The following is a 24370-nucleotide window of genomic DNA, read 5'->3' on the forward strand; positions in this document are numbered from 1 at the left end:
TGGTCTGAACCCTGAAGGCTAAAGAGAGAGCTCTGGCCTGAATCTTAGAGCCATGTGGGATAGTAAGTTTCATATTGCTACTTTTTAACACCAGTATTTACGCAGCTGAGGCTACAGTTAATAGCAGGGTTTTTTTTTTAACGTTTTAAAGTAGTATATAAAGTGTTTAAAGTAGTATATAAAGACATAAGGTTAATATATGATAAAAACCAGTTGTTCTCATCTTTTTTCCTGTTCTTAGCAGCTCACTAGAACAGAGATGCTTAACAAGAGGTTAGGTAAGATGTGTTTGAAAAATTAACCCAAATTATTAGGTAGAATACTCCTGGTCTTTCAGTTCCACATACCTAAAATAACACTAAGTAGCCATATATCTGTACTACATTAATATGTTAGCATTTATTACCAGACACATGGTATTAGAGGTTCTAGTCATTATAACAGGCAAGAAAAAGAAATAAAAGGCATACAGATTGAAAAGGAAAAAGTAAAACAGTCTTTTATTTACAGACAATTTGATAGACTATCAAAAAGCTACTGGAATAATAAGTGGATCTAGCAAGGTTGCAAAATACAAGTTCAATATAAAAAATAAACTTATTTGTGTATACTATCAATGAACAGTTAGAAATTCAAATTTTAAAGAATATCATTTACTTTATCATCAACAATATAAAATACTTGGGGGTAAATTTAACAAAATATGTGCAAGACTACATACTACAAACATTACTGAGAGAAATTGGAAAGACCTAAATAATTGGAGAGATTACAAGCATACCTTGGAGATATTGCAGGTTCGGTTCCAGACTATTACAATGAAGGAAGTATCACAGTAAAGTGAGTCACAAATTTTGGGATTTCTAAGTGCATATGAAAGTTATGTTTACACTATTACTGTAGTCTGTTAGGTGTGCAATAGCAGTATGTCTAAAAAAAAGTACATGCCTAATTAAAAAATACTTTATTGCTAAAAAATGCCAACCATTATCTGACAACACAGGGTTGCCACAAACCTGCAATTTGTAAAAACAAACAAACAAAAAAAAAATGCAGTACCTGTGAAGTGCAATAAAGCAAAGCACAATAAAACAAGTTATGGTTGTACCATGTTCATAGATTGGAAGATTCACTTATAGTTAAGAGGACATTTGTCCTCCAAACTGCTCTACAGATTCAAAGCAATCTTAATCAAAGCTCCTAGTATGCTGTGTATAAGTTAACTGATTCTAAATTTTATACTGATATGCAAAGGAACTAGAATAACAAAACAATTTTGAAAAAGAAGAACAAAGTTGGGGGCTTTACACTAGCTAACTTAACGACTCTTTCTAAAGGTTCAAGTAATCAAAACAGTGTGGTGCTGGAGGAGGGCTAGACGTATCAGTGGAACAGAACAGAGTCCAGGAATGATTCACACTTATACTGCCAATTCATTTTCAACAAAGTTGCCTGATTCAATGGAGAAAAGATGGTCTTTGCAATAAATGGTACTGGAACAACTGGATATCTACATGTAAAGGCAAAGAAACAAATTTGATGCTTACTTCATACCATATACAAAAATTAACTCAAAATGGATCGTGGGCCTAAATGTAAATACCAAAACTATGTAATTTCTGTAGGAAAACAAAGAAAAATCTTTGTGACCTGGGCTAGGCAACAATTTCTTAGATAGGTCACAGAGAACAAAAACAAGAAAGGAAACAATGGAGAAATTGTACTTCATCAAAATTTAACACCTTGACTCTGCATAAGACAATATGAAGGAAATGAAAAGGCAAGCCACAGATTGGGAGAAAATAACTGCAAACCAATTTATATGATAAAGGACTTGCATCCAAAATATTAAGAACTCTTACAACTCAGTAATAAGAAGACAACCTAATTTTTAAGAATAGGTAAAAGACTGGAATTGACATCACCAAAGAAGTTATATGAAAAGCAGGTAAATCCAGGAAAAGATGCTTAACATCTTTAGTTATTAGGGAAATACAAACTGAAACCACAGTAAGATACCACTACATACTTAACAGAATGGCTAGAATTAAAAAAACTGACAATATCAAGTTTTGTTAAGGATGCCAAACAACTGGAACTCTGCCACACTGCTGATGGGAATGTAAGCTAGTACAGCCACTTTGGAAAAGAGTTTGGCAATGGCCCACTATCACACTCCTAGGTATTTACCCAAGAAAACATAAGCAAATTCTTTTATGCAAATGTTTGTAGCAATTTTATACATAATATTCTAAAACTGTAAGCAACCCAAATATCTTATCAATCCATGAATGGGTAAACAAATTGTGGTATATTCCATACAGTGGAATACCACTCAGCCATAAAAAGGAATAAACGGATATACAAAACAATATGGACGAAACTTAAAAGCATTATGCTGTGAAAGAAGCCAGATACAGTTAACTCAATACCATTTAATTCCATTCATATAAAAACCTAGAAAAGGCAAAACTATAGGGACAGCAGATGAGCAGTTTCTAGGGACTGGGCATTCAGGGGAGAGGTCTGACTGCAAATGGGGTCATATGAGAACTTTTAGGGGTGATGGGATGTTCTGTATTTTGATTATGGTGGTAGTTATGTGTCTATGCATTTATCAAAACGTATCTAATTGTACACTTAAAATGTACTTGCACTTTAAGGCAAGTAGATTGTACCTCTACAAGTTGTTGTTTTTTAAAGCTTTTCAAATATGAACTCTAAAATACTTAAGTGATATAACAAAACTGTAATATCTGCTGTAGTCCAAATAGAGCTTTATTTACGCTGGTTGGAGTCTCATCAAACCAAAATGTTAGAAAACATAGTATTTAAAGTTTGAAACAAGTCCAAAATTTATTCACATGCACTAATTTTTAATGATTTTTTTGGTATTAGCATTTTATTGGAAACAGAACATTTTCCTATTCATTCAAATAAACACTGACATATCAATAAGCTTTGCATTATTGTTTTGCACCTTTTTTCCTTTCTTGGCTAATATAATTCCCTAATTAAGAAATTACGCTTAGTGCAACCTGACATTTTAAAATTTCTACCACCCTAATTTCTTTCAGGGTCACAAATAATATCTGAAATGTTTTCTTGCTACTATCTAGAAAGCAAAGGGTTGAATCAACATAATTCCGAAGCAGTTACAAATAATTCAATTAGGATTGACACAGAAAATAAAGATGACACGACAAGTGGAAGACAATGTATCTTGAGACCAATATTTAAGAAGTAGCGCTCTCTAATGTATTAGATCACCACAATGGGAGCAGGGCTTCAGGTTTACCAAACAAACCACACACATACACACCCTTGTACCCTTCACGATTAAAACAGTATAGCACCTAATTTGTTTAATACTTCAGATTTTGGAGGATTTATTTCTGCTTTTGACCAACACCATGACACAGAAACTTATAAAACATTTGGGAACTGGTTTAACATACCCATTGTAACCATCCCCCGGGCAAGTACTCCCTCTACCACCACCCAAAACAGAGCACCATTCCCCTCACATGCCACAGCAACTCAAGAGCAGCACCTTGTCAGCGGCACAGAAGGTGAGACACTTGCGTCAAGATTACCTCGCACCGCTTTGAGTTACTCACACACAGTGGCTGTAGACCGGCCAGCTGGCCGGGCAGAACTGCGCAGAAGGCTGACGGGGAGATGGTCACTACCCTCCCTCCTTCCGCACGTCCAGAGGCTCCTGCTCTGTAATCTAGCGCTCTCTCCCCCGTTACTGAACAGGGAAGGGTCTCATTTCAGTACTTTAAACAAGCTGATCCATACTTGGATATGAGTAGATTTCAAGAAGTCTTAACCATGCAACCAGTCTTAAGACATAACCAGAAAGGAATCTGATTTAGTCCTCCTGACGTATAATTTACCTTTCCCTGGTAAAAATTTTCCACCACAGCTCCACAGAGCCAATAGATGAAACTGTATTTGAGTGCTCGGTTCCTAAGGTTTTGTACTCGCTTTCACTTCACACATCGACATAACCCCTCTGGCTACTGGAGGTTTTTCCTTTTGCTGCCTCCTCCTCACCCAGAAACTCACTTGAGCCTACTGGATGGGTACGTGTTTTGGGGGGAGTATTTGAGTTTTTTGGCTGGGAATGGAGGCTAGTGGGAGTCCTTGGTAAATTTGTGATTATTAGCCAAAACTTGGCCCTCTACTTCTTGGCAATCATACCTATTTCTTTAGTCCGTTCTGTGTTCCAACTGCCCAGATTTCAGTATTTCATGCCTTTGTTTTTCTTTTAAACCTCCACTACAGTTCCTCATCATCCCTCATTCTCATCCTATTTCTCTGAGAAAATAAATCATAAGAAACTTCTACAAACTCTTACCACCCCATCTACCCACCTACTTGCATGTAAGTCCATATACTTTGCCTACTCTTCTTTATACGATGACCTGTCCATACTCCTATTTAGTGCCAATTCCCTCCGCCTATGTGCTCTACCATCCTGTCTACTCCAGTGATATTTGATGATGATATTTCTCCAGCAATAACCAATCGCTCCTGTCTTGCCTATCAACATGGGTATAATTCCTCCCGTCATTCCCTCTTGCCACGTGTCCTCCTAGCTACTGCTCACTTCTCTGCTCACCTACACAGCTATACATCTTGCGTTGTCTATACTCACCATCTTCAGTCCTCTCTCATCTCTCTCTTGGACCTATGCCCATTAAGCTTTGCCCTCACCACTCCACCAAAACTGTTCTCATCAAAGTCATCAGTGACCTTCAAAAAAAACCAAATCCAGTGACTCTCCCCCTCCTTGAAAAACTATTTTACCTTGTTTCCTTCCCATGTTACTCTCTTGGTGCTTTTCCTGACTCACTGATCACTCTCAAGTCTTGGATTTTATTAGTTTATCTGCACTCGTTCCCGAGGTGATCTTTTCCAGTCTTAAAGCTTTAAGTACCAAATATGTGCTGATGCCTCCCAAATCTGTACCTCCAGCCTGCCTCTTTCCCTTGCAGACTCATATATCTGACTACTAACTTGGCATCTCCCCTTGGATGTCTAATTCGTATCTCAAGTTTAACATGGCCCCAATGGAACTTCTTCTTGGTCTCTCCCCCAAAACCTGTGCTTCCCACCATCTCTGTCTCAATTAAAGGCAAAATTGTCCTTCCTCCAATTCAGACCAAGAATCCTGAAGTCATCCTTGCTTCCCCTCTCTCTCTTATATACTCCACATGCATTCCATCACAAGGTTCTACTGGCTCTACTTTAAAATAGATGCAGAGTCTAGCCAGTTCTCGCCACCTCCCCAATTTTACCTCAAGCTACCACCTCCCACCCGGATTACTGCAAATATCTTTCTAACTGGTTTCTCTGTTTGACCACCCTCCCTCCTACAGATTCGTTTCAGCACAGCAGCCAGAGTAATCCTTTCAGAATGTTAGTCACTACATTATAACCCACCTTGGTCTCCTCACCCCATCTCATGCAGGGAAAACGCCAAAATCCTACACTCACCTGGCAACCTGTTACCCTTCAGCCCTCGTTTTCTTCTACTGCCCACCAGACTAGCTGCTCCCGCCACACTGAGTTCTGTGTTCTCCTTTGAACACACCACGCACACTCCCAGGACCTGAGCTGTTTCTCTACCTGAGATGTTCTTCCCCCAATTCGCCTTTTCAGGGAGGCCCCAAGGACCCTATTTAAGATAGCAGGCTTTCCTCTTCCCTGATTTATTTTTCCTCTATAGGCCTCATCATCGGACATACTATATGTTTTACTTACTTGTTTATTGCCCGTTTTCCTCCTGCTAAAATGAAAGCACCACAGGGTAGTAATTTTGTCACTTTTACTCACTGGCATATCCCCAGTGCTTCTTCAATGTGCTGGGTAAATAGCTGTTTGCTGAATACACTGAATGAGTAGAAAAAGGGAAACTGAGCTGAGCCTCCCTCTGTGGTATATTTCTGCCACGAAGAGTACCTGAGAATAGAGCCTTTGCTAACAGCCTGCAGGAGAAAGAGGTACTGCGAGGCTGTCACTCGACAGTAATTGTGATTAATGATCCTCCAGACCTGAGAAGGAAGACATGGATTTATGCTTTTGTTCTTCTGTGAGCATCAGACATTCTTTGTTAATTTAAGCCTCAGATACTCTGCGCTTCTGCTATTCTCTATCTCTATTTGTGCAAACACTGCTATATTATTGTTAAAGCACCAGTATTCTTCACGGGTTCTGGGCAACCTGAGATGATAAAAGGTTTCAGGTGATATACTGGGAATCAAGGTCACACGTGTGGGGCAGCAAGAGTAGGTCAGGGGAGCTAACTGACCAACATTAGGACATCTACAGGCTGCCACAAGGGTAGGAAGCTAGGGGTCTAAATCAATGTGCATAGAGCTGAGTGAGTTTGATATTCTCCTCTCCCACTACCTTCAAACCCCCAAATGAAAATTTTCTAGTTTATGGCATATTTGACAATGCTAAGTATATAATGCTATGTTTAAACTGAAATTCTTTCCTGAAATTCTGTAATGCAATACTGAGTGCTTTCTGTATCATTTCTCGCTATCAACAAAAGATACTTCATTAAGCCTGCTGGAATGTTGCCTCTTCCTTAATTGAAGAATTACAGTAGAAGCATTCGTTTCCTCATCAACTCCAAAAATATGTCTTTAAAGCGAACCACCAGTCTCCTCAGAGAAAGCCTTGTAATTTCTCTACTGTGCTATTTTTCTTTCTGTCCATGAGACACATAGGGTTCTCACTTGCTTGAAAAATATCTCACAGAGCTGGCATTTCCATCAGTGCAGACATTACTCTGAATACAGTAATTGCTGCCTTACTTACATGACACACTATTTCTACATTGACCTCTTCCCAGGGGAGGTCTCTTCTGCAAATGACCACAGTATTTCATCCTATTATTTCACATGGCCTGCTAACGAGTTCATCAACCACCTCCCCCAGCTGACCAGACAAGTTGCTTAGAGCCCCTCACACAACGCCCAGACCTGTTAAGAATCTTCGCCTGACGTGGTCTGAGATCCCTCCACTTCCAGTCCTGACTCCAAAGCACCTTCTATCAGCTTTGCCCTACTGACTCAGGTTCCTACCAAACCACTGTTTCCAAACAGAATAGTTCACATGGGGCAGGGGAGGGTGATGGGGAGAGAAAAGGAAGAGTCAGCAACTCTGAGGGAGCTGGTAAGCAAAGGGCTCGGCAGGAAATGGGAGCTCAGAAGCCACAGGACGCTGGGCTGCCTTTCCTTCTCCCCTCATGGTCCGCCCGCCCTCTTCTGCTCAGCTGAGAACATGTGCGCACACAAACACACACATGCATTCACCCCTCCCCTCCCTGGGATTTCCAGAAACTGGAGCTAAATTATGATCCGAACACACCATTTAGTTTGCTTCATAATGGACTTTCTTGATGTCACGAAAAAGGGACAGTATTTTCAGGGGTTTTTCCGGCTGCAGCAAATTAGAATATATGCTTTGGCTTCATACAGTTAATTCACATAGCTTTAGTCGCATTCACACGGAGACAGCAATGTAAACTGTCTCTTGCACACACAGTGGGGAAGAGGAAGGGCTAAAAGAACCAAAAATAAAAATAAAAATAAAAATCTGGACAAAAGGGTTAGACAAGGTTAGAAGAGCAAGTGGTGAGGCCAGACTTGAATAAAGTAAGTGAGGAATGTTGGGGGAAAGGTGATTAAGAAAGAAGAAAAAAGACCCCAAGCAAAATTAAATTCAATATCTATTAAATGTCCATCAATGAAAAATAGAGGAAAAGCAGAAAGAAGGTAAAGGGTGAGGATGCAATAATGGTCAAGTCCAAGGAGTTAAAGAAAAAAAAAAAAAAAAGGACAAGTTACACTCATGTCCATGGAGGCCTTCATTTCAGAATATTTATCTACAATGCTTGTTTCTATTAAAACTGAACTTCTGGTAAAACAGAAAAGGCATATTTAATGTGGTGAACCAACCAGTTGGGATGAAAACTGATTCCCAAACCAAAGGAACATAAGAATATATAAGGTCAGTATTTTAATTTAAAACAGACTAAGTCTCCTGTTTTCAATGATGGGCTGTTACAGCACTTGTGACATTCTTGAATTTAGCAGAGTGACATCAGACCTAGGTTTACAGAACTATTCAAACAGCAAGGTCTTAAATACCTGAGAGATCTGTGAATATAAAGATGATCTTAATATTCCTAATGTCTGGTGTTAAAAATACTTTCCACCAGACCTTGATATACAAGTGGATAAATCATATTAAATTAAATCAGTCTGTACTTGGGGAGCTATCTTAATCAGGAAGAGATTTAATGAAAAGCCTTAGCATAGATGAATCCTCCAGTTATTACAGGCTAATATTTGTCCACAAAGAAAATTGTTTCAGAACCAGAGACCAGGGGAAGCCAGAGACACCAATTCAGTAATGGAATGCCTAATTAAATGATAACAGAATCCTAATTATAATATATTGCTTTCCCCTGCACATGATTTATTTACCACAACTGCTTTTCTCTTGGTTCATTAAGGAAAACAGTAAAATGCAATCATTGACAATACAAAAGGAAAGCAAAAATAGGTAAATTAAAACTTTTTTTTAAACATGGAGAGATTCAGATGTAACACAAAGTTGAATGATTGGTGGGGAAAAAAATGTCCTGCTGCAGAAGATATGACTGTGTTCAATTAGTACATCTAGAAACTGGATGTCCTACGTCCTTTAAGTCAGTCATTGTCCTTATGTGCTTACAATTCAGTTAGGACATACATCCATCAAATCAAAGGTACTGATGAAAAGTCTGGTGAGTGCTCAGTACATCATGGCTATGATGACGATTGCAGATCCTGCGCTAGCTACAGCAACTATGGAAGACTCAGATATGGAAAGAAAAGATATAATCATGTGAAAAGTTAAGTAATAACAAAGGAAATTCATAAAAGTTAATACAAATTTTTAAAGAGCAGTGAAGTGAGTGTAATGGAAAATGAGTGCTATGAGTACAGAGAAGGACAAGATCACTGTGGGCTGAAATGCCTCAACAGTTCTGAAAGCAAGAAGAATATTCCGGTTTAACATATGCATGAACCAGTCCCTTGAAATTTAGAAGAAACAGCATTTTACATTCTAAAAGAATCAAGTAGTTACAGAACAACAAACATCAGATGCCTCAAAAAAAAAGACTAATGCAACAGAGAATAGAGTTCAAAGCCATTCTCATGGATATATGGGAACTTAATGTACAACAAAGATGACGTCACAAATCAATGAGGGAATGACAGGTTGCTTAATACATAGTGCTGGGGAAAAATAAAACTGCGTCCTCAACAACAACACATTTAAAGGAGGACTTGAGAGCTTTCCTGGTGCCCCAGTGGTTAAGAATCTTCCTGCCAATGCAGGGGACACGGGTTCAAGCCCTGGTCCGGGAAGATCCCACATGCCGTGGAGCAACTAAGCCCGTGAGCCACAACTACTGAAGCCCGTGTGCCTAGAGCCCATGCTCCGAAATGAGGAGCTACCGCAATGAGAAGCCCGTGCACCACAACAAAGGGTAGCCTCTGCTCGCCGCAACTAGAGAAAAGCCCGCATGCAGCAATGAAGACCCAACACAGCCCAAAATAAGTAAATAAAATAAATAAATAAATAAAGGAGGGCTTGAGATGACAAAAATTTAAATGTAAGAGGTAGTTATATATTTAACATAAGAAAATGGAGACTATTTTTCTGATCAAGTGGCAAGAAAGGTTTTATTAAAAATAAACTTCAAGGGCTTCCCTGGTGGCGCAGTGGTTGGGAGTCTGCCTGCCGATGCAGGGGACACGGGTTCGTGCCCCGGTTCGGGAGGATCCCACATACCGCGGAGCGGCTGGGCCCGTGAGCCATGGCCGCTGAGCCTGCGCGTCCGGAGCCTGTGCTCCGCAACGGGGGAGGCTGCAAGAGTGAGAGGCGTGCGTATCACAAAAAGAACTTCAAGAACATAAATTATAAGGCAAAAAATTTTTACTGAGTTTGATTACATTAAGTGTTTCTGTTCAGTGAATATGTAATTAAATAAGAACATATTTGCAATATTTAAAACTGAACAAGGGATTAATATCTATAACACAAAAAGAACTAATACAAATCAATAAGTCACTATAGTAACCTCAATAGAAAAACAGAAGATATAAACATAGAAAAGGAAATGCAGAAACCTAATTGGCACATGAAAATCCTCTGTAATCAGACAAATGCAAACAAAACACCAATAAGGTACCACTTTACACATATCTGACTGGCAGAAAGTAGAAAGCTGGATGATACCAAATGCTGGTAGGAGTGAGAGGGTACAGGTACCCTCAAGCACTGCCAGAGTGAGTTTAGAGGGGAGTAACCATTTTGGAGAGCAGTGTGGATCTAGTCAAGTTAAGGCTACCTAATCTTCTGCCTCAGCAATTCATACTCTCGGACATGTATCACACGGCTACAGAAGACAGCATAACAGCAGTGCTTTTGTGATGGTGAGAGTTAGAGGCTACCTTGCATGTCTGTCTTTGGGAGCCTCAATAACTGAGATGTGGAAGGGACACACCAGGGAGAAGACAGTAGTCAGAAGCCAAGGATTAGATACACATTTAACAGCATGATGACAAACTGAAATTATAATGGAGTAATCACAATTCAGGCCTACAAGAATGGAATCAGGCAGCCACTGAGGATCTGGTCTCAGACATGCCTCTGCACCACCGAGAACTTGAACTTTCTTTGAACTGTACGAGACCCAAGGATACCACCAATCACATTCAGAACAACACTTCCAGCTGCACCACTATGGTCTCAAGGTCTCTCCCTGTAACCATGCAACCATTTGGGATCCCAACCAATCCTTACTTTAACAAGCATCCTTACTTCTCGCCAGCTCCAATTATAATTCTTTTTTTTTTTTTTTTGCGGTACGCGGGCCTCTCACTGTTGTGGCCTCTCCCGTTGTGAAGCACAGGCTCTGGACACGCAGGATCAGAGGCCATGGCTCATGGGCCCAGCCGCTCCGCGGCATGTGGGACCTTCCCGGACCGGGGCACGAACCCGTGTCTCCTGCATTGGCAGGCAGACCCTCAACCACTGCACCACCAGGGAAGCCCTATAATTCTTGATAAACAACTCATGTAACTGTAACCTTGCGATTTTTGCCTTTATAAATCTCCCGCATTTTGTAGTCTGGCAGAACACAATTCAAGTGCCTCTTGAATCTGTAGCTCCTGGGCTGCAGTCCTAGTAAACCCCACATAAACACCTTCTTATTTCAATCAAGTCCCCTTTTCTAAAATTTTGGTTAACAAATATGAATAAATTTTAAAAGCAAAATGCTAAGTGAAAAAGCAAGAAACAATGAGATATTAAACAGTCCAATTTCTGTAAACTTAAAAATGCAGGAATACAAAACACACCAGGGCTTCCCTGGTGGCGCAGTGGTTGAGAATCCGCCTGCTCATGCAGGGAACACGGGTTCGTGCCCCGGTCCGGGAAGATCCCACATGCCGTGGAGCGGCTGGGCCCGTGAGCCATGGCCGCTGAGCCTGCGCGTCCGGAGCCTGTGCTCTGCAACGGGAGAGGCCACAACAGTGAGAGGCCCACGTACCAGAAAAATTAATTAAAAAAAAAAAAAAAAAAAAAAAACACACCAAAAATTTTATAGGAACAATAGAAGCAAAAGGATACACATTACATGTATCAGAATACCTGTGGAAGAAGGAAGGAATGGGAGTAGGGTACAGGGAAAAGTGGAATAAATAAAAAACAAAAACAAAAGAAGCTTTGCTCAAGACCAACAACAATGGCCTATAAACTAAGGAGTATGATTAACTCAATCCTCTGAACCCCAGGTCTGCATTAAGTAGTAAGTGCTTTTAAGTAATTAATGGACAGTAGGAAACACAGATCAGGCCCTTAAAAATAATACACACACACCCCAATTAAAGAATCTAAATTAGCTACCCTATCTACTCAAATAATCGCACATTTAGAAAGGAAGAACTAACAGCATTTTTGAAGCAGGATTTAAAGCTCAATCCCCACCCCACCCTCCACCCCCCAAAAAAAAGCTCAATCCCCACTGCCATGGAACACTATAATTTTAGTACACATCATGGGATGGCAGAGGGGAGTGGGGGGATGGTTTGTCTTGGCCAGTAAACCCTATTCTAAACCGGAGTACTACAAATTCTGAGGATGCGATTACTTAGATCTCTGGTTTTTATGTGCAACATTTTCGTTTTGGGTTGTGAGTCAACTGAAACCTGTCAAAATATTTTAAAATTTAGAAACAGCTTTGCTGTGACTGCTCAGCTCAGCTCCCCTTTAATTCTCACATCTGAATCTAAACCAGATCTTTACTTGAGCTATCTTCATCTGCAAAGGATTTATATGAGGATCTGTTCTCTTTATTTTTTTCAAAATTTTACTTTGAATAATTTTAGGTTTATAAAAAATGTTGCAAAGTGCTAAAATGACTTACAGTAAACTTCACCCACCCTCCCCAAATGTTAGTATCTTATACAACTATAGTACAATTAAATAAAACCAGATAAACATTGATACTTTATTATTAGCTAATCTATTGATCAAATTTTACCCAAACTTTGCCAATTTTTCTACTATTGTCCTTTTTCTGGTTCAGGATCCAATCCCGGAACCAATGTTGACAATTATTTTCTGGAAGGTCTCTCAATTTGGTTTGTCTGATGTTTCCTCATGATTTAATCCAAGTTATGCATTTTGGCATGAATACTTCAGAAGTGATGATGCTCCCTTCTCAGTGAAGCCTATCAACATCCACTATCTTTTTAATACAGACTGATGCAACGTGGATGGGCAACATTCACTTCCAATGTACACATCACCGTGGTTTGCTACCATCACTAGATGATAACATCTCGTAACATTCAAAGGTTATGTTTTATTTTCTCCCAGTCATCTGAACTCTGGGATCTGATCATAATGTATATATAGCCTCCCTTCTCTAAATTCCACAGCTCTTTCTGTGAACTTCTCTTATAGCACTTACCATTTTTCTAGTTTAAACTGTTTTTGTCAAAATCATATTTCTCAGATTAGATTACATACTCAAGGGCAGGCTGCATGTCTTTCTCTCTTTGTATTCTCCACATTGCTTTGGATCTACTATTCATACAGGTACCTGTTAGAAAAATGATTCCTCTGTATTATGAAACCTAAGAAAAAAAAAAGAAAGAAACTAAATGCAAACAGTAGGCTATGTACTTCTTCATCCGACTTTGATACTCACAATAACCCCATGAAGTGGATATTGAGACCCAGGTTAAGTAATTTGTACACGGTTACAAAGCCAGTAAGGGACAAGGTGATGGTTTTTAACCTAGGTCAATCTGATTCTAAAGCCCTGGGGTTAGGGTCAAGAATTTAATATAGGGAGGCAGTTCAGGATTTCTCATTTTCAGTTTGGTAAACTGAAGATCAGAGAGATTAAATAATTTTTCAAAGAGGCTTAGAGTTTGGCTGAATAAAAGGACGAAGCTTAGAGTTTGGCTGAATAAAAGGACTAAATTTAGAAGCTAGGTTTCCTGCCTCCTAGCTTTAGTTAGTTCTTTCCATTTCATAAAAGGACTGGAGCGCAGGCCCCCAAATTGTACTTCGGTATTCTCAATAAGCACATTTTTAACAGTTAAGATCTAGAAGAATATAATTGGTCTTTACATTATCTTTTTAAAAGTCTCTCAAAAAGTTGTTTGGGCCGGGAGGGCGAGGGACGCGGGGCCGGCCGGAGACGCGGAGAGCGGGGCGCCAGGCTTCAGATCCGAGGGCTCGTTCTCCCTCTCGAGCCAAGTTTTTCCTGAAACGGGACCGGCGAGAAGGCGTCCTGGCGCGCGACTCTGCTCTGCACACCGCGGAATTTGGGGGAAAAAAAAATTCAGGGTGTTTCTGCGGCCTGGGACTGGTGAGCACCAACAAGTCCTGCTCGATGCCACCCATCAGTTTCCAAGACCTTCCCCTCAACATCTCATGGTCATCTTCGGCACCGGCATCTTCGTCTTCATGCTTAGCCTCATCTTCTGCTGCTATTTTATCAGCAAACTCCGGAACCAGGCACAGAGCAAAGGATACGGATATAAAGAGGCGGTGCCTAAAGGTGATGCCAAGAAGTTACAATTATATGGGCAGACCTGTGCAGTCTGTCTGGAGGACTTCAAGGGGAAGGCTGAGCTGGGTGTGCTCTCATGCCAACACGCCTTTCACCGCAAGTGTCTGGTGAAGTGGCTGGAAGTACGCTGTGTCTGCCCCATGTGTAACAAGCCCATTGCTGGTCCCTCAGAGGCCACCCAGAGCATCGGGATCCTATTGGATGAGCTGGTGTGAGTGCTGCCTCCATACCAAGGCCTGGAGAGAGAAGACCTCTAGCCTCACGGGTGCCTGGTCCTTCCGCGAAGCTGCAGTGAACAAGACTGGTGGGTGGTGATGGGCATGCTCACCTGGAGGGACGGGGGTGCAGGGCTGGTCTTCCAGCCTCAGGGTGAGACTAGACGTGCCCACCTCTCTGCTTCCTGAAGCCTGCTTCCCTGCTACTCGGTTCTGATGGACTTGCCCATCAGGACCACTGTATCCTGGTACTGGACTATCTGCCTGCCTTGTCCCTGCTCTGGGAAAAGAAATCCATTCCTATTTGGCCAAGAACTTGGAACACACCCCCTTGAGGGTTCCCCTGAGGAGGACAGGCTGCCCTGACCTAGAAGAAGGGATGAGATAGGCTCTGCCCCACTTGTGACCTCCCTGCCCCCTCCCCACTCCTTCCAGAGGAAGGTTAGAAGGGAAGGAAGGAAAGATGGAGGAACCAAGTGCCTCCAGTGGAAGCGAGGGAGGCTCTGTAGGAAATGGGGAGAGCAGGGATAAACAGAAGAATAGTCAATGTTTCCATGGGACCTATGGAAACAAAGGCTGGCCGGCCGGCCTGCTGACTACAGGGGGGTTGGTGGCAGCCCCCTGCCCCTCCTAGATCTGAGGTGCTATCCGTTCACTGTTCCTCGGTTGATCTCAGAGCTTCCTATTCCATGATGGGGTTTGAGTATCCACCGCCCCAGACGAAGGGCTTGGTCTACACCCAAATGGATTCCCAGGGGTTTTTTTCTAAAGGAGCAAAAAGGGGGCCTGGGGATGGGGGTGTCTGGATATTAAGGTCGTGGTGGACACCCTCTTCCCCTTTGTAAATAGTATTTTTATACTTCATCCTTACCATCTCAGGCTTTATACATGGACTCCTCCAAATGGAAGGGGTAGGGGTTTTCTGTTCCTCCCCCAAGTGGGTGAGGGTGGGAAAAAGGTATGTATTTAAAGCAAATTAAATTTAATAACAAGCTTCTCTTAAAAAAAAAAAAAGTTGTTTGGCAGCAAAAGCTTTTTAGACAACTTAAATACCTTAATTTTATTACACTGCATATATAACTGAAATTCTTTCCATTTCTGAAACACATTACAAACAAAACATCAATTAATCAACATTTACCCAGAGCGGAAGAAACACACTGTTCTAATTGAGAACGTGGCCAATGGAAAAGAACTGGGCTATGGTATATTTTCTTGCCTGTGTTTCTGAAATGGAAAAGTTTTCCATTACTCTTCTAGGTATGATTATGAATACCTAATTCTATTCGAAAGAATTAGGGGCTCACATGTGAACTTTAAAATGGTTCCTTCATCGACCTGTAATAAAGTGAGAAATGGTATGGTCTATCACATTCCTAGGGTAAACTAGGTTACCTTTTTAATGTTTTTATCTATTTATTTATTTAATTTATTTTATTTTTGGCTGCGTTGGGTCTTCGTTGCTGTGCACAGGCTTTCTCCAGTTGTGGTGAGCGGGGACTACTCTTCGTTGCGGTGCACAGGCTTCTCATTGCAGTGACTTCTCTTGTTGCGGAGCACGGGCTCTAGGCATGCGGGCTTCAGTAGCTGTAGCACACGAGCTCAGTAGTTGTGGCTCGCAGCTTTAGAGTGCAGGCTCAGTAGTTGTGGCACATGGGCTTAGCTGCTCCACGGCATGTGGGATCTTCCAGGACCAGGGCTCGAACCCGTGTCTCCTGCACTGGCAGGCAGATTTTTAACCACTGCGCCACCAGGGAAGCCCCTAGGTTATCTTTTATTCCAGTGAATGTACATTGCTTGGAGTAAATTTGCTACTTAATATGAACAAACCTCATTTTAGTAAAGTATCTCTTACATCCAGCCTGGCAGAGAAAACTAAAGGTTTATACGTGAGTAGGATGACCATATAAATGAATATTCTCTTGTGGTTCATTCGTCTCTGTTTGTAGTTTTATCTCTATGGTGCTGCTACTATCCATCATTCTCATGAAAATCCATCAGTGACTCTTGGGGCAACATTTCCTTTTCTCTCTAAAGAAATAGAAATACTCTATATCTGGCTCAGCTGGAGTTACAGAATGACTTTGGGTCTCTCTGACTTGACTGTCTTCAAATAGCTCTGTAGATTTGGCCTCCACCTTTCTTAACCATAGTATATATACAAAAATATTGCCCATACTGAGGAAGTTTGGAAAGGCAACTTGATAGCAAAATACATTCAATAAGACTCACTAGCTTGCACATTTAAAATGAAGGCTAAACTTATATTCTGGTATCTTTCAGTCTAGAAAAAAAGCTCAGTCATTCTAAGGCTGACTTAGTATATTTTTCTCATGTACTGCTGTAGATGCAGCTTATTAGAGATCACTTAATTCTGTGTGTGTATGTGGTATCCTGCCCCAAGTTCCAAGGTCAAAGTCTGTTTCAGTGTCAAACTAAGCTGTTCCTGCTCTGGGGGTGGTGTGTGTGTGTGTGTGTGTGTGTGTGTGAGGGGGTGGTCCCTGAAAAATCATTCTTGATCTTACTAGTGTCTAGAATGGCTTAAAAGTAGTCATAGAATCAGCTCTAGACCCCTGTGAATACCTACAAAAGCATTAATACCTGAGACTTCCAAAAACTGACCTTAGGAATTCATCACTGAATTATATGGAAGCAGAAAGCTTTTAATCTTGTAGTTCTTATAATTTTTTTTTTTTAACTCACCAACTCAGTCAGAAATTTTACTAGATTGTACAGGTTCCTCAAGAGTAATGTCTGAGTATTAACAATGTCTTTGTATGTCATATAGCACTTAGTTCTATGCTGTCTCATTATAGACATTCAATAAATATCTGCTGAGTGAGTGATAACTAACTCATAACTGGCTTAATAAAAATGTCTTTGCCTTGTTAACAATCATTTTCATTCAAGTATCAGTAAGAGACTTTAAATAATATCTTAAAACGGTGACTTTAAACTTATGTGGCTTTAAATTTATGACTTATATATCCCAGTCGCCTGGGACAATTAGTGATGATGGTATCAAGACTGGACAGAAAATTGGGTGCTTGCTTTTCTCACTGGATCTGAATTATAAGCCCAGTTGTATCTGCTCCTCAGTCATGTAGCTGAGAAAAGAGTTGCACGAGCTACTTATCCAAGAAACACAAAGTGGAATGCCACTTGCTAAACTATTTTAAAAAGTCACTAAGGCAGGTCTATTTATAGCCCATGCAGCCAATAGCCCTGGGGTGATGACTTGAGCTACCTTTTATCTTTTCTTATTTGTTTTTTTTGAATTTTATTTTATTTAGAGCTACCTTTTATCTTATGAAGCTTGGGAACAGAGTAATTTCAGGACTGTCTGGGAATTATGTTCATTTCAATAAAAACTTCAAATGATTTGGAAACTCTTGATCAAATTAACCCCCCATCCTCCATGCCTAAAGATGAGTAACATAGTGGAAGTTGAAGGTACATGAGAGAGAACTATAATATCACTGGATCATTGTTAATGGGAAGAGACTCTTAGGGGTATGCTTGGGCTAAGAAGTACTTAAATCTATTCAATGGGCCTAGTACAAGATAAATTTGGGGCATTCATCAAAAGGAAGAGATGAACTATTCTTTTATTTTCTACATTAAATCCTTGTGGGCCATCTCCCAGAATACTTCTGGCTTGATGAATATATAAAAATGGTGGCAGTGATGAACAGATATGGAGAAGCTGAGAAGGAAGTAAGTAGTTTGGTATTAGAAATATTATATTTGGGGTGATAGAGACATATCTAGATAAAGTGTCTCTACTTACTGGAGATCCAGGTAGGTCAGACCGCAGGAGACAGGTTAGTCAGAAGCATAAATTTGAGAATCATTAGCAAACAGATGATAGTGGTAGCCACAGCATGGAGGTATATTCTAAGGGAGAGACTGTAATGAGAAAAGAGCTGACAGCAGAGTACAGAACTTTGGGGAATGGTCTTTCCATTGGAGATCAGAAAAGGAAAGGAAGTCTGCAGGGAGACCTAAAGGAGAAAATAGTTATGAGGAAAATCAGCAAGATGTAAAGGTACTGGCACATGTGTGTAAGAAAGAGTCCAAGATACCCACAAGGGTCTAGGCCCTACAGCACCGTCATCTGCGTTTGTGTCGTGCAATCATTCAGATTACTGGCTTGGGGCACTGACTGCGAGGGGAACCTTAGTTTTTGTCAGTGCAGCAGCAGCCTCTCGGTTGTCTCCTGATTAACGTTCCCTTGTGGGAAAGCAGTCAGAACTCAAGATTTTGAGGAGTAAAAATGTGAACTTGGTATTTAAATTGGCACTTTCAAAACATAAAAGATAACTGAGAAGACTTCATATGACAAAAGATTTTGCTCATCCATTTTTCTACCTGGCACTATCTAGATTCATTATGACTGTTCACCAAAACTGCTATTGAATCTTTCTTTAAAGGTGGAGATTCAGAGCCATAGGGGGAAAAAGGGGGTGTATATTTCACTCCAAGAAGTGGGATTTATGTCACTGATGAGGAAACTAGCTTTCAGAATTATTTAAAAATTAATTTTGCTAGGCTGAAATTGCCTTAAATATCTAAATATCTTAGATGTTTAACCACTTTTTAAAACATGAAAGCAATTCCTAAGCATAGCAATACACAGAGAAATCTGGAGAAATCAATATACTAAAATGTGACATGCAAATTGATCTTCTTTAGAATAAATCTGCATATAGTGTCCTGCAGTGGTACATTTTACAAAGAGAATTAAAGCCATGAAATTAACATTTTAATGAAGCAGACAGACTATTGACTTCAAGACTACTCACTGATTGCAGCTTCCAGGTGGCCTAATGAGATGAAAATGAAGTTTATACCTTCAGCTAGTCTAGGCTGGGGCTGTTTGGAGATGGATTGAATTTAAATTAGAAAATACTGCTGTGTGCAAACATGTTTAAGCTAGCAAGCTGTCTTTGCAAAGCTTGGCACCACAAATGCTTAATTTAAAGTACTTATGGCCTCCGCCACCCTCACCCCTCACACACACGCTCTAGTCTAATTTTTTCTAAGCACTGTCCTAAAACCAGTGGGAAGTGACTGTACTTTGGAAAACATTAAAACAGCTTTATAGGAATGATTCCTCTTAATCGTCTTACAGGGCCATGAAATGTAAGAATGAAAGGGGTGCATGGACACGGAGTGGGCCTTCCCACCTCTGGGTGAAACTTTCAAGCACAGGGACACCTTGGGGCAGCCTTTTTCATTGTAGGCAGCTCTAATTTGTAGAAATGCGCTCATTATATGAGGAAATTTGAGACTGAAATTGATTCCCCGGGGACTCCTACTCCTCAAGTTTTAGTTCTGTCTCCTAAAAACAAACAGTATGATACTATTGAGTCAGGAGATAAGATAGGCCCCCTCAGGGTGAATTCCCTGTGGACCAATACTCCAAGATGAAAACAGCTGGACAACTGAGAGAGGAGGCTGGGCCCTGCCCAGATAAGAGACCATATATTTCTCATTCTTAAAGTCAAGGAGAACTTGCCGACTAGAAAGCTCTGTGGAGGTCAAAAGGGGAGTGATGTCAAGGCTTACCCATAGGCCTCTTCGCTGGAATCCATCTTGGCTGAGAGATGCATGGACACACATGGGAGGATCCTGAGACACACCAAATACAGACTCAGAACCAGGTAAATCAAAATGACTGGCCAAAGGAAACCACGAAGAAATGCCCCATATAAGTGACTGAAACTACCACGAGGGCACTACTTTCTCTCAGAGTTTGCCTGTGTGTCTATCCACACATATTGTACTCCTTTTCCTCCTAATAAACACATTACATGTTTCACTACTTTGCATCTTTGTGGGAATTCTTTTCTGCAAAGCCGAAGGGCCAGGGCCTTGTCATTGGCCACTGGTCCCTGGTGGTCTAGCGGCTAGGATTCAGCGCTCGCACTGCCCCGGCCTGACTTCAGTCTCTGGCCCGGAACTGAAACCCTGCTTCAAGCCGCTGCAGGCCAAGGCCACTTGAGATCACTATTAGCTTTTGTGAGTAACAATTCTTTGAATATTTAGAGCAGGGGTTGGCCAACTACGGGCCAATTCCACCTCTCTTTGTGCAGCCTGTGAGCTAAGAATGTTTTTTTCCGTTTTTAAATGGTTGGGGAAAAAATCGAAAGAACATATTTTATGATGTGTGAAAGTCATCAAATTCAAATTTCAGTGTCCATAAATAAAGTTTTAGTGGAAAACAGACCCTTATTCACTTGCACCACAACAGCAGAGGTAAGCAGTTGCAAAAGAAACTGTATGGCCTGGACAGCCTACAATGTTCACTATCTGGCCCTCTCCAGAAAAGTTTGCCACATCTTCTCTTCGTCTTCTCTAAGCTAAGAAGTCACAGTTCTAAAGAATAGAGGAAAGATTTCCAGACTACTGAATGCATTCCTGTCTGTCCTTGTCCCTTGCGGGTTGCTGAGGCCTGGGAAGGAGGATCTGAATGGTTGCAGGGTTGTAGCCCGGAAACGACACACGCCTCTGCGGCTCTCTCTGGGCCAGAGCTGGTCCTATGGTCCTGACTAGCTGGAAAGGTGCTTGGACACATATGGAGTGAGAGAAGAACCATACTGATGAGCATTAGTAATGACCGTGGCTTCTAGTCAATATAAAAAGCCATCACCTGACCAGTTCCTCCCTAACCTGTAATGCCACTCCCCAAAGATAATCATTTCTAACATTTTAAGCTGTTTATTCTCATGTTTACCTCCATATAGCTATGTGAAATGCCTACGCTGACATTTCCTAAGTTTTTTTTATACTTTTCCTGTTATCTATCAACTTCCTACTGTGAAAAATGAGGATTTTTGTAGCATTTCTCCCCATTCCTCCCTTCCTCCATGGCCCTAATACAGTTATATCCTAATATTGATAAGGTCAATATTTAGTATTTACTTTAAAAAACAAGGCAGATATTCACAATATAGTTGTATAGTAACTATTACATTTTTTTCCTGTGCTACTTAATCATTTTCCCTGGAGTTAATAACGGCCTTATTTTTCCCTTTGCTTAATTTTCTAGAGACCTGCCTCTAGTTCATCCCCAAACTTAGCCAGAAGTACAAATCTCCTTCCAGTACATTCACACACACCAGACAATCTATCAGTTTCATCCTCTTGGAGACGTTCTTCGTGGAACCCTCCATGCTTCTGCTTTGATCAGGACTGTAGTCTTCAAGGTCTGTTGTGCAGCTACCATCCTGGATCTTCCTTCACCATCATCCTGGAGATTCCCTTCCTCGGCTGTTTTCCTTGTTTCCTGAATCTTCTATCTATCTATTTTGGTTTACTTCTTTATTTTGTTAGAATTCATCCTCCCTTAACACCCTAAGAAAGGTGCATGAGAGGTAAACTTTGAGATCTTAAATTTTTGACAACACCTATTCTGTCCTCACACTTGATGGAGAATTCAGCTATATTTGGAATTCTTAGTTGGAAACCATTTTCCTCCAAAAAATTAAAGGACTTTCTCTATTTTTCCTACCAGTGTTGCTTTGGGCAATTGTGATGCCATTCTAATTTTTGATCTTTTGAATGTTATTTTGCCTCTTTCGAAGCTTTTAGGATCTTTGTTTTGTTGCTGGTATTCTGAAATTTAATAATTATGATTTGTGGTAGGTGTTTTCCTTTCATTATCTTGCACACTCACTGGGCTCTCTCAATCTAGACATTCATCTTTCTAGAAAAATCTGGGATCATTTCTTGAATAATTTCTTTGATGATTTACTCCCTGTACCAAAGACTACAACTTTCAGGAAATAGTTTTTTGAGTGTTTACTGTGTCAGATACTATTTCTTATGTATTTTGTTTCTTATATAATTTGCATTATATGTTAGTGCTAAGCTTCTTATATATATTTTATTTCACTGAAGCAGCACAGTGTCTAAGTTAGGTAAAGCTTTATTACCCTCATTTACTAATTAAATGTTAAATCACCAAGGTCACACAGCTAGGAAGACATGGAATTATGATTCTAGCTCAATTCCTTCCTCATTGAAAATGTTCAAAGTTATTATGTTTTACTGTCTCAGAAGGAAAGTTGTACAGTCTCCATTTCTAGAGATCTCATCTTTCTCTAAATTTAAATGTGATCAATCTAAAGACAAGGGATGGGAAACAAGGGCTGAGTTAATGTGATTGAAAGAGCACCACTCAAGGATCAATGTGCCCACAAAGCCTCCCAAGTAGATGGCCATGGTGCTTAAATTTTCCACCATTAGAATCACTCCTGTATTTCAGATCATTAAAACAAAAGCTCTCTGTTACTGAATGTGCATAACACATAGAACGGAAGGAAAAGAAGGGCATTCGGGAGAAACCACTGATTAGATTAACAGGTTGTGAAACGCTCTTAAATGAGACACAGAACTAATGATTTTGGACAAGTCCAGAGTTTAGAACAATCCCCTAATGCTTGTGTGTCCAGGTAGAAGCCTAAGATGGTCGAAGATGAGCAGGATCTCTCAGTCCAGGATGAGGAGCACAGAAAGGGTAGAGGTGACCTCTGACACAAACCTCACCCCTTTAACCATTTTACTAAAGGCTGGCTTCATGAATTAAAGAGAGCCTTGAGAAGTTATCTCTTGGGGTTCAAATACTGGACCTGGTTGTCTAGTGCAGAAGGAATGAACTATACACTCTTCTGAGGGGCATTTTCCAAGCTGCTGGTAAGATCCAGTAAGATCCACGGTAGCAGAAAGTGTTTGTGGTTTTAAAAGCTCAGTAATCTACTCTGCTGTACTGTTAACATAGCTGCAAGGATGATCTCTCTCATACACACTTAACAGCCCATTATTTCCTGGTAAAAACCCTATGGGTTTTCTATTTGTCTACTTGATTAAATCTCATTACTGCAGCCTAGCACTGGAAAGCCTTTTGAGAAGGAAGCTGGGTGGATACCATCCAACCAGTCCCCCGACCTAACGAGCTGCCCCATCTGCCCCATCACTATATTCGCCCTAATAGCCCACTGTTGGAGTTGGCCCCAAGTCTGTCTTGTTCCCAAATTTATGCTATTCCTTTCTAGTGTATTTTTGAATTTTTTATTTATATGATACACCAACTGAATTATACTGTTTATAAAGAACTTACATGCAACATTTATTTCACTTTGTTGGTATGTCTCCGGCACTGCACTGGAAAAAAAAAAAAAAAAAAAAAGCAAACAGAAACCTTGCCAAATAACTTAAATGCTTCCATTAAAATGTATTATTTTCTGCATGTGCTAACCTTGGAATATGAAGCTTGCAGCACCGACCATGATAAATGGGTTTGTGCTAAACTAGTCATATTCATGTGAATACTGAAAAGTATTTGTTAGTGGGAAGTTAACTGGCCCACATGGGATTAAACCCACAATCTTGGTCTTATTGGTCTTTAACCAAAGGAAATAATATACTGAAGTAAAGTTAGTGTCCTACTTTGGTTGTTTTACCGCTTCAATAATGATCTTCACTCACAGAGGAACTTTAGTGTTGAAAAATCGCCCAGAAATACTACAACAGTTCTTGGCATGTAGTAAAAATATTTGAAAAGTGATAACATACCATATTCAAACTTAGGATCCCAAAATTCAGGCTCTCTTCTGGAAAACTATGCAGACCTATTATTTGAAAACACTGGTATAAATATCACCTTGATATAAATAAACCTTTCTAACATATTATTTTTAAATGTACCTCATTAAGGTTGGCAAAAGCTGAGAGTAGCTGAGTCTTGATGGACGGGTAAGCACGGCACTGCAAACAAGGGCAGATGTTCCAGCTGAGCACAGCACAGTGTGTTCAGGAGGCACTGAGAATTCAAGTTTAGCAGAATGAAGACAAGGAGGAGGCACCAGTGTGGCTCAGGTTAGAGCCGGCACATAACTGTACTCAATACAGTAGTGATTGGAATGAATGATGAAAACTTAAGAGAAGAAAACTTCTGGGTCTACTATAAGAATCAGGAAGA

At 40.5% G+C, this 24370-nt stretch overlaps 1 protein-coding gene and 1 pseudogene across 9 annotated transcripts in view; one reads left to right on the forward strand and one right to left on the reverse strand.

Moving 5' to 3' along the window:
* LCLAT1 (lysocardiolipin acyltransferase 1) overlaps nt 1-24370 on the reverse strand; it is a 201947-nt gene that overhangs the window by 27841 nt on the left and 149736 nt on the right. For 3 of the 9 annotated variants that reach the window (XM_067007872.1, XM_067007870.1, XM_067007869.1), the window contains one exon: nt 19957-20019. The exons of 3 other annotated variants lie outside the window; for them this stretch is intronic. In XM_067007872.1, the coding sequence (XP_066863973.1) occupies nt 19957-20019 (63 nt within the window). Of the gene's footprint in view, nt 1-692; nt 1511-13057; nt 13224-19238; nt 19261-19956; nt 20020-24370 lie in introns of those variants that run through there. 3 more of the 9 variants (XR_010835591.1, XM_067007874.1, XM_067007876.1) reach the window with 3 other exon arrangements.
* LOC131765726 (RING finger protein 122 pseudogene) lies at nt 13307-14743 on the forward strand (annotated as a pseudogene).

The sequence above is a fragment of the Kogia breviceps genome, chromosome 11 (genome assembly GCF_026419965.1).
Source record: "Kogia breviceps isolate mKogBre1 chromosome 11, mKogBre1 haplotype 1, whole genome shotgun sequence".
In the NCBI taxonomy this organism is placed as follows: domain Eukaryota; kingdom Metazoa; phylum Chordata; class Mammalia; order Artiodactyla; family Physeteridae; genus Kogia; species Kogia breviceps.